The 10,596-nt window shown below is 43.7% G+C and overlaps 1 protein-coding gene across 1 annotated transcript in view; it reads left to right on the plus strand.

Annotated features, from left to right (window-relative positions):
* The first annotated feature begins 712 nt into the window (after positions 1–712).
* Positions 713–10,596, plus strand: part of NUGGC (nuclear GTPase, germinal center associated) — a 41,827-nt gene continuing 31,943 nt past the window's right edge. Inside the window, exons 1-6 of the mRNA XM_007466184.1 lie at positions 713–755; positions 4,474–4,578; positions 5,196–5,304; positions 6,107–6,329; positions 6,798–7,028; positions 9,541–9,750. Of these exons, the coding sequence (XP_007466246.1) occupies positions 713–755; positions 4,474–4,578; positions 5,196–5,304; positions 6,107–6,329; positions 6,798–7,028; positions 9,541–9,750 (921 nt within the window). The remainder of the gene's footprint in view (positions 756–4,473; positions 4,579–5,195; positions 5,305–6,106; positions 6,330–6,797; positions 7,029–9,540; positions 9,751–10,596) is intronic.

Raw genomic sequence — 10,596 nt, forward strand, 5'->3', positions numbered from 1 at the left:
TTCTGGAGCACTTCCCCTTCTCTCCGCCCCCCCTGCCACCCGCAGATGCCCCATGAGGCGGAGCTTCTCGTAGCCCCCAGTAGGGGTGTCTTCCTGATTGAAGTGTTGGGTGGGCTGGTGAGGAAGATCCCTAGTTGTTGCACCTCTCCTCCCCCACTCAGGGCAACTCCAGGGGGGCCCCAGGAGTATCAAATATTCCATCCAACTCCCCGACACTTGCTGAGACCTCCTGGGACTCGACATCACTGGCAAAGGAGTTCAAGGGTTACCTGCTGGGGGCACCGATGTCTCCCAAAGCAGCAAAGCTATATAACTTCACCTTCAAGGGTCTGGTCACTAGAGGTTTATTCTCTTTTCAGAGTGAGTTGCCTTAAAGATCTCAGTCTTTTCAGTTTAAAGTTCTACGGATACAACTACTGTTGAAAACCAATAGTCAAACATGGATTTTTGTCATATTTAAACCCGTGTGTAGTGAGGTAGCTGTTGTGATGGATTTGAAAATAAATTAGAATGGTCACCGCCCTTTAGAAGCTTGGGATCTACCTGGGGCAGACAAAGTGTAAGCAAAATTACATGTTATTTTTGACTTTTTGCTTTGTATTTACAATTTCTGCAGTCTACCCCTCCCACCTCCACCCTTGTACTTTGTGTGCATTTCTGTTTTCAGGCTGATGCTCTAAGTGGACAAAAGCAGGTGATTACACAATAGGAAATGGCAGAAACTGAAGATTTTGTGGGTCAGGAGCCACACCCAGGTAACATCCCTACAATATCACCTGATGAAATGAATGGGAACTATTTACCATTATATAATCAAGGGCAAATGAGTTGAGACTGTATTGAACTATAGTCATTGTTCCTTGCTCTTTATTCAGAAGCTGCTTTCTCACGACACATTTTTAACAGTGAATGAACATCAGTTATTTCAATAACAACTAAAATATCCCATTCATAGTACAGTGGGTTGTCTGACCAGCAATTACATTTGTGCTCCCCCCTCCTTTAAAAGAAGGTTCCAGGAAACCATCTTGGGTTTTCTGAGGGTAGCCCTCTCGGAACGGGCAAGGTGAGCCCCTGGAATCACTGCAGGTGCTCTCCTTAGAAGGAGAGTTGTAGGGTGAACAACACTGGAGTCCGTGAGGGTGGCCCCCCTTCCTAGAAGGCTGGGTGTAGGGCCCCTGGAGACAAGGAGGGAACCTTCCCTCGGAAGATGCGGGGGAGTAGCCCCTATGTGCAGAAAGCAGGGTGTATCACGTCCTTTGTGTTTTGAGAATTGAAGAGGAAAAATTGCTTCACTCCTGGGGATGAATTCCTTTAAGGGCAAGGGATCAGTGTTTCTGGGTCAGTGGGGTACTGCTAGCATCTGAGACGTGGCTGGGCATGAAAACTGAAGGAACTGCAACTTTGGGGACCCCTTGGTTGAGGTTAGCCCTGAAGGCGTGGGGCGTTCTGCTGGGAAGATCTGCGGCAGGTTCTCGTAACGGTCTGGATCAACACAGAGCCTGTATTGAGAGCAGTTGTCAAAAGCGACACCTTGTGGCAACAAGAAGCAACAGCAGCAGAGACTAGGGTAGACTTCTTTGGATTGCTCCTACTCACCCCTCTGCTCTTTCTTCGAGTAAGTCAGTGTAAAATGCTGCAAAAGGCGAGGGAGTGCTTGAGCAAATTACAGGGAAGAATGAATGTGGCCAGTTCACACCAATTCATTCCGGTTACAGTTTAATATAAAACCACTACCCTTAAGTGGTTTAAATCCCAGATGAGGTACTTTTTCCTTTCCACGTGGTTTTTCATTTTAGAAATTGAAGAAAAAGTTTAAAATCTTGCTGTTTTATCTGACTTCTCAGCGTTTGCTTTAGGTGAGAAATAAGCCGCCAAACTTTGATCAGATTAATTGCCAGTCTTTACAAAATTGAAAGAAAGGCCAGGATACATGGGCTGTATTGAGACTCTTTGGTACATGGGGCTAAGGTACTGTGCAAACGTTGTTTACACAAAAGAGTTCCCGAGTTACAGAGTCAAGATCAAGGCCCTCCATCCTTTTACTTTCTTTCCACAGGCAGGGTGGAAACACACTGGAATTCCAAGACACCGTTTACAACATGTACTAAATTGTTCTTCAGCTGGCCACTGGCCGCTGGCCTAGGGGCCCAAGTCGCATGTTGGTTTTTTTGTCTTTTTAATGGTTAAAAATTATTTGCTTTATTTTGTTAAAACTTATTGGCAGATTTTTCTAGAATTTCACTTGATAGCTTCAGTCATGACATATTTATAACTCTAAATGTTTTTCTTTTCCACACTCTGGGATCATGGATAAAATAGAATAAGTTATAAACATCTTCCACAATATTAAACCATAATGTATAATAATTTAAAGTATTAAGACTGTAATTGTGCATCAAAAAACATTGGACTTATAGTTTACAGCCTTGGCTTTTAGTTCTTGCTCTGTCATTTGCTAGCTCTGTGCCCATTATAACAAGTCACTTGATCTCTCTGGAACTCTACATCTCAATTCATACATATTTTACATTGTTTTCCAATGTAAAATCCTGTGATTCTGTCACCCCCCCCCCACTATCAATATCTAGGTTCAAAAGTTTAACGTACAGTGTATTCCCTTACTTAAGCTAAATTATTAAAGTTAGCTATTGATATTTATATATTACAATCAAATAACCTGGGGACTTTGGAAAACCTTATCTGGCTCCACTGTTTTTTTAACTTTTTATTTTATATTGGAGTATATGTGATTAACAATGTTGTGTTAGTTTCAGGGGTACAGCACAGTGATTGAGTTATACAGATACATGTATCTATTCTTTTTCAGATTCTTTTTTCCCATTTAGGTTGTTACGTAAGATTGAGCAGAGTTCCCTGTGCTATACAGTAGGTCCCTGTTGGTTGTCCATTTTAAATACAGCAGTGGGTACATGTCCATCCCAAACTCCCTAACTAGTGGCATGTTTTTCTTTCGTCTTTGCCCATTCCACTCCGGCATAGCCACTGAGCCAGCAACCACTTGGTTGTTTCTAAGGCAGTCCTTAGACTGAGCCAGGATAAATTCTTTGAGTGGAGCTCACTCGTAAAGTTAGAATGTCTGAGAGAGAGGGTCTAAGGACAGGTTCTCTCAACTGCCTGTCACTGTGTGAGCATGAGGGCGCAGAGATTCGGGCTTTGGCAGACAGCTCAGGCTGTGCTGCAGTACTCTGTGGGGTGTGAACTGGCTCCAGAACACAGCAGAATCTGTGCTGGAAGATGCGAGGCCAAGGCCGCCTGAGTCATCTGGGAGACCCGCGTCTGCAGGCCAGTGGCAGAGGCTGGGCCTCCTGCTCAGGCTGCCACCCTGGGTCCCTGAGCGAAACTCCCTCTCTGTGGTTCTTGAAGGAATATGAACCCTGTGTCATGTTCGGTTTGGAGGCCTCACAACCTTTTATGAGCTTAGAGAGTATGACTCTTGGGGTCACCTGTCTTTCCAGGTCACCTCATGGCCGTTTCCTAAGGCCCACGCCAGCCCCAGGGGCACTGGGTTAGAACCATTTCCAACAATCTTGACCCCAAAGACCCACCTACTGCCCCTTTCTAACCAGGTGAATCCTGCCAGGAGAGTGTTTTCTAAAACTCACCCAAACACAGTTTTGGTTACACCCATTCCTGAGGTTTATGGACCCTTCCAGTTCTTCACTTCATAACTGATGGAAGCCACTAAAGTGAATATATCTCTGCAGAGCTACAAAGATTTGCTTCTTGGCAGTTTTGTTTTTTCTCGCCCATGTAAGGAAGCAGCTGCTAATGTCTTTCAGCGAGGAAGTGGGGGGGAAAGCCCCCCCAATTTAATCTCTGAAGGATGTCCACTGGGAGGGCACCCTCCAAAACTCTTGTATTACTTATATTGATATTTTTGTCAGCTGACTCATTTTACAGATGAAGAAACTGAGGCTCCGGGAGAAGAGATTTGCCGTGGTCACGTGGCCTGTTCTTTCCTCCGATTCTGCTCGCAATCAATTTCCCTGTTTGAAAAGATCTCCCAGGGGCCTTTCTCCACCCCACGCTGAGCCGTCTTGGGCTTCTCTTTACACTCTTGGCATCTGGTGAAGAATATCGAGCCATTTTGTCTTCTCAGGATTCCCAAACAGGAACTTTTCATGTCATTTCAACTTATCTTCCGGGGAGATACATTGGACTCTGCGTTTTGGAACTAGATGCAGAGTCCTGGGACTCTGGGAATTAGGAATGGCCCAACAGGGCTGCTTCTGAAATGAGCTCACGGACATCCAGGGCTGGCAGGGGTCCTCCTAGACTCTTTGGGTTTGTGTATCGATAGAGGTCAGGCAAACACAGTGACCCCTGAACAACGCAGGGGTTAGAGCGCCCACCATGCTTTGAAGTCTAAAATCTGCATATAGTTTAAAGGTCAACTGTATACTATGCCCCCAAGACCTATAATTTTATATAACCTCTGTTTATCTCTAGTTGATGATGATTTCTTTAAAGAACCAATGAAAAAAAGAAGACGGTCAGATCGAGACCAGCGGTTCCGAGCGTTTCCCTCTGTGGAACAAAGCGCCCTTAAGGAATGTGAGTGTCATGAAAGGGCTCTGCCACTTGTTTTAATGTGGCTCTGTTCTTTTCCAAATGTGTTAACATGCTCAAAGGAAGAGAAGGTTACATTCAGAAGCAGGATGGAACATCTCCGAATGATCCCGATCCAAAAAAGGAGGCCTCCTAGTCTCTGCAGAGATAATGTAATATGACAGTTTATCTCTCAGAATCTGGATAGGAGGCTTGTTACAAAAATAATCTCTTCTGGATTAGAACTGTGAATGAAAATGGTTGTTTTGGTTCTTTCATGGGCATTTATATGATGTCCTTGCATTTTTTTTTTTTTTCTTTTTATGACCACAGGAGAGAAGAATCTAGAAGGGCTACAGCCCATGGTGAAGCATATGCTAGCTTCTGTTACATTAAGCCTCAGAGCAGGCTGGCTTCATGGGATGCCCTCATTATCAGTGATTGCTCTCCCACAAGCTAGTATCTCTTATGTCAGATAACTTGTTCTCTTGTTTAATTGGCTTTTCATTTCTTTTTTTTTTTTTTTTCCTTTCTCTGTAATATTGAGCAGATTCCTCTTGCGGAGACCAAGTACTTGATCCCTGCCAGGTACATCCCGGCTAATACATCTCTATTGATTCCAGATGAAAAACTGGAGTCACGGACCAGAAGGGTTTTGAGCAACACTTACCAGAAACTCATTCAGTCTGTATTCCTGGATGACAGCATCCCTAATGGTGTCAAGTACCTCATGTGAGTCTGACATCAGCTACCGTCAGATCTTACTTGGATGTCTTTCCTTAGGTGGTGGTAGATGCTTTTCTCCAACAATGAAAGGGAATTTTCAATTAAAAACTGAGCAAAGAAAGCCAACAAGTTCTGCAGCTACGGGCCAGTATTGTTATTTCCGATAGTTACCATTCATTGAGCTGTCACTGCTGCTAGGTGATCTGCTAGATACTTTATATAGATCAAATTTCGTTTAATTGTCCCAATACCCCTATAAAGTAGGAGCCATTATTATCACCCCCATTTTGCAGAAACTGAGGCTCTGAGAAGCCAAGACATTGGCCAAGGTCACACGGTTGGTAAGTGAAAGGGCCTGGAATCCAGCCCAGGCTGTGGGACTCTGAGCCTGTGCCCTCAATGGCCTGTGCCCAGCTGACTAGAAGGACTTGAGTGGTGTCAAGGCTGCATCTCCCGCCCAGTAAGACTCTTCATAACACTTCACCTCTGCATAAACTTTATTTCTAAGATCAAGACTATGTAATTTCCATGGAACACAAACAAGGAGACCTCACATCTATATAGACATTGTGGAGTTTGTGTGGAATTATCATTACCAAGTATTTTTGCATAATCTCGTTTGATCCTCATGACAGCTCTGTATAGTAAACAGGGATGAATAATCCCCTTTGACCAGGGAGAGAACAGAGATTCAGAAAGATGCGGTGACTTGCCCAGGATTAGAACTCAGTTGTTTTGTGTTCTGTTCTGATGATCTCCCTACTATGCTTCGATGACGGTGACAATGAGCATTTTTAAATTGATCTAGAAACAGGCTTCTTGCCTTGATTGAAAAACCATCACTGGACCCAATCTACATCGGATTATTTGGAAGCACTGGGGCTGGGAAGAGCTCCCTGATCAATGCCATCATCCAGCAAGCCATGTTTCTGCCAGTGTCTGGAGAAAGTATATGTACATCATGTATTGTTCAAGTGAGCTCAGGCTGCTGTGAGCAGTATGAAGCCAAAATCCACCTACTCTCCGACCAGGTAAGTGTTGCCTGCCTGCCTCCCTCCCTCCCTCCCTCCCTGTTATTCTCCCTCTCTCTCTCCTTTCCTTCCTCCTTCCTTCTCTTTCTTCCTTCTTCCTTTTCTTTCCCTCCCACCCCCTCTCAGAGACTAACATTATGTTCCTTGTAAATATAGCTCACATCTTCGTTAAACGAAAAGAGCACAGTACAGAATGAGAAAGTCCAACAGAACAAGATGGGGGTTCTAGTGGGTCCTGTCTCAGCTCTTTATGGGATTTTGGGCAGCACGTTTGCCCTCTTTGGGTTCCTGTTTCCTCATGGACAAAACCAGGGTGTCGGATTAGATGATCCCTGACGGGATTAGGTGATTTTAGATTTCCTGGGTATGCAGCCCCCTGCCCTCCACAGGGACGATGGATTTCTCTCTTTGTCAGTGTCTTCTGTATCTGTGTCCTGGGGGGCTTTGGCCCCCACTCTGCCTTGGCAGGAGTGGAAGCAGGAGCTGAAGAACTTGACGAAACTCCTGCACAGGCCTGAGCAGCTGGGCAGAGAAGAAGACGATGCCTGGGCCAGGGACGATGCAGTGGAGGAAGCCACTTGGAAGCTACAAATGGTTTATGGAAACGGGGTGGAAAGGAAGAGCTATGAGGAGTTACTAAGGGCAAAGCCCAAAGGAAAGATCCCCACCTCCAGAGTCATCACCCTCAAGGCGGAAGAGGTGGGTTCAGGATGTCTTTATTTTTTCATGAGTCTCAAGGATAACAGTTGAATCCCTTTAGGGGATTTGCGCAGGGCACAGTGTTCTTATTGGAAATAAGTTGACACCAAAATCAGAAGTATCCATGAGAAAGTGGTTTTTCATTATTTACGGCTGTCAAATGGGAATTTTTAGTGTCTGGATGGGGAGTTTTTGTTCTATTTACAGTTACTTGAAGATTAATTAAGGATGCTTTTGGTGGCAAATAATTTAAAAAATAAGCCCAATTTTTAATGGCTTAAACAAATAGGGATTTATTCATTTTTCTCACATAAGGAGTCTGGGGGCAGTTGGGTCTGTGGGTTGGTTCAGTGGCTCAACCATGGCCGCATCCCTCTGGTTCCCCTGACCTTCCACATCTGTTGCCTCATTGTAACAAAGTTGCTACTGAAGTGCTGGACTTCACAGCTAGCTTCATGGGAGGAAGACGTGGATGAAACGGTGGCACCAACCACATCTCCTCTTTCACTGGGAAGTAAAAGCTTTCCTAGACACAGACCCAACAAATTTCCATGTAGACTTTCTTGTTCAGAACTGAGTCACATGGCCTTTCTGAGCTGAAGGAGAGTCTAGAGAAAACAGGAAGCAGACTTGCCAAGACTGGCTGAGACCAATCTCAATCCACTGCCTTCCCAAATAAACACATAGTCAGGATGCTGCTGGTGCAGGTGAAGGGCAGGATGGATACTGGATGTGCACCTACTAGAACAATGCCCTCTTCATTTTTATGATCAATATTCATTTTATTTACATTAAAATTCGATTTTAAATTAAACCAGAATACACGGGCAACTAATATGTAATTTATTAATGTTGTACATTTAAAAACCTAGTGTTTCTTGCATCTTAAAAATCACCTTTAATATATTGTTATTCTATTTGTAAATCTGGCAATTTTTGTATAAAACAAGAACAATTACTTACTCCTGTTCTAAAATTTAATGTTCAATGATCTCCTAAGTTTACCATAGAAAAGCCTCCTTTAAAAGTTAATGCCACTTACATAATTAATCAACATTTCTTTTTATAGTTCAAATTTAATATATTTGATTCTCTCAAAAAAATTGAAATACTTGACCAGGCATACTTAGAAGTCAAATGAATTAAACCTTTCAAGGCACTTAGCTCTTACATATCTAGAAAATGGAACAAATGTAGTAGCCATTTCTTATATTTAAATGGCTATTATAGTTAAAACGCATTATGCTCCTAATATCTAAAACATAGACCGAGCACGTCCAAAGAAACATAATGATGATAAAACTGGTTACTTTATCTGAATACACACAACTTACACCAAGGTATCAATATAATATTCATTTCTTCACTACTCTGTATTTAGAAATATCCCTTCCCGGTGTTACGAATTTACCCATTGAAACGAGGAACAGAATTAACATCTCCATGAATGAGGGTACAAATTCAGAGTTTGGGTCAGGGATTGTAGGCTGGGGTGAGGGAATCTGAGTTTCCCTTCCAGAATGACTTGCCTCCACCAGTTTATTGAGTGGAGCCCTCTTCTTACAGAAAGCCCATGCTTTTTCTTTTATGTTGCTCTTTTTGTATCTCCTTTATTTTTTAATCAAAATATCTTAAAGAACTTTTATCATTTCCTCTTTCACAATTTCTTGTGATTCGATTAGAATTGATGAAAGCTCTTACTCCCTACCCTGCAATTAAATCAGATTGCAACAAATCCTCTGACTTCATCTCAACTCTCTTAAGAATTTACTTTATCTTTCTTTCAGGACCATTCTGTAGATATTTATTAACAATGACTACCGTGCATCCCAAATCTTCTCTCCCCTGAAATATCCCATAGAGATTCGCTGCCATACATAGTAGCTGGCATGAAGATGTCATTGTACCAAGATATGTTTCGTGAAAAACAATAGGCTGAGAGTGACTCCCCATCTCACCCACCATCATTAAAACATCCTGGAAATGCCTATCTGTCAATATATTTTTTGGTACTTGGAAGATAAATTTTTAAAATCTTTTTGAAGATCAGCTTCAGTTTTCAATCTGGAAAATATGGTCACCATCTCACTATCCATTTTCCACACTCAGGGCTTTCTGGTAATGAACATGTTCACATTAACCATGTGGGAAGAATCCTCTCTCTCTCAAATTTAGAATATTGCATATGATTTCCATTAATTTTAGAACTGGAATGGAATTTAGAAGATACACTCATTATCCAGTGAAGCTATAACTTTCCTGAAGCCCTGTTCTAACTGACTTTGTTTTCTGCATCTGTCAGTTAAGGAACTTGAACTTCCTAATCTCCAGCGTCCTTTCTGGTTCTGAGTCTAGACACTTCCAGGCTGGATCTGAGACCTCCTGGTGCCTGTTGCCCAGGTGCTGCTTTTCACGTTTCTCAGTGGGCCTTCGGTGAACCTGAGTCACAGCCCATTCAGGGTAGATGTGCTGGGAGAATGTCTGGTGTGTGTGACCTGCCCCTCTTCCTCAGGCAGGAGAGCTGTCTCTCAAGCTGGACCCCTACATCCGGACTCAGAGGAGAGGCTGGGATGAAGGATCAGCTGAGACACAAATCTGGCCCTTGATCAAACTGGTGGAAGTGACTCTTCCCAAATCGGAGCTGATTCCAGAAGGGGTTGTGCTGGTGGACATTCCAGGCACAGGTGACTTCAACAGCAAGAGGGACGAGATGTGGAGAAAGGTGACTCTCTTTCATATGGCTTTGTTCCCTCTCTCTTCAACTCCAGCACCCTTTCTAAAGCAGCAAAGAATGCTCTGCTTTCCGCTTACAGGATTTTATGAGCTCATCGGAGTTAAATTCTTCCACGTTCTAAGCCTCAGGGCAATGGCAGGATATGGTTGGCCAGAGAAATTGGGGAGGGAGGAATCATAAGTATTTGACAGATGAAAAGGGCCAGCAATAAAGTTGTCCAAGAGTGAGCAGAGGAAACAAGGACAGAGCAGGAGAGGGAGGCCCAGATTTGGGTACAAAGCAGAGAAGCCAATAGCCACGCACCAAGGAACCAGGAGGCAGCTCCCATGTTTGGTTGTAGGGAAGAGAAACTCACTAAAGCAAATCCCAAGTCAAGAGGGGTTAATCAAAAGCCTATCAAAGGATCTCACGAGACACAGCCAGGCCCCAGGACCACCTATCAGGCTGGAAGCAGCTATTTTCTTGCTCATCCTCTGCCTGGTCTCTTGTGACCCTGTTTCTCTTTGTGCATCTGTCTGCAGAGTCCTGCTTCTCCCTTAGCCATTAGTGCCCATGTTGTGGAACAGGACCGCCTTAGCTGCGTCTCTGAATGACACTGATGTTCCTGTGCCTGTCACTGTCTGACTATAGTCTCTATGTCTTTTAGTTCAAATTCCTCAGGAGGAAAATCTGATCAATTACCGCCCAGCTAAGGATCAACTCTCTCTGGATTAAGTATCCATCCCTAGTGTAGTCAGCTGTGCCTGAAGGGGGTCATTGAGATGAAAGTAGGTAGGAGTTCAATTCCCAGCAAATGGAGCATAAGCTGATCGCCCCCCACCCCCCCCCACCCCC

Source organism: Lipotes vexillifer, unplaced genomic scaffold (assembly GCF_000442215.2).
Source record: "Lipotes vexillifer unplaced genomic scaffold, Lipotes_vexillifer_v1.1 scaffold308, whole genome shotgun sequence".
Classification (NCBI taxonomy): domain Eukaryota; kingdom Metazoa; phylum Chordata; class Mammalia; order Artiodactyla; family Lipotidae; genus Lipotes; species Lipotes vexillifer.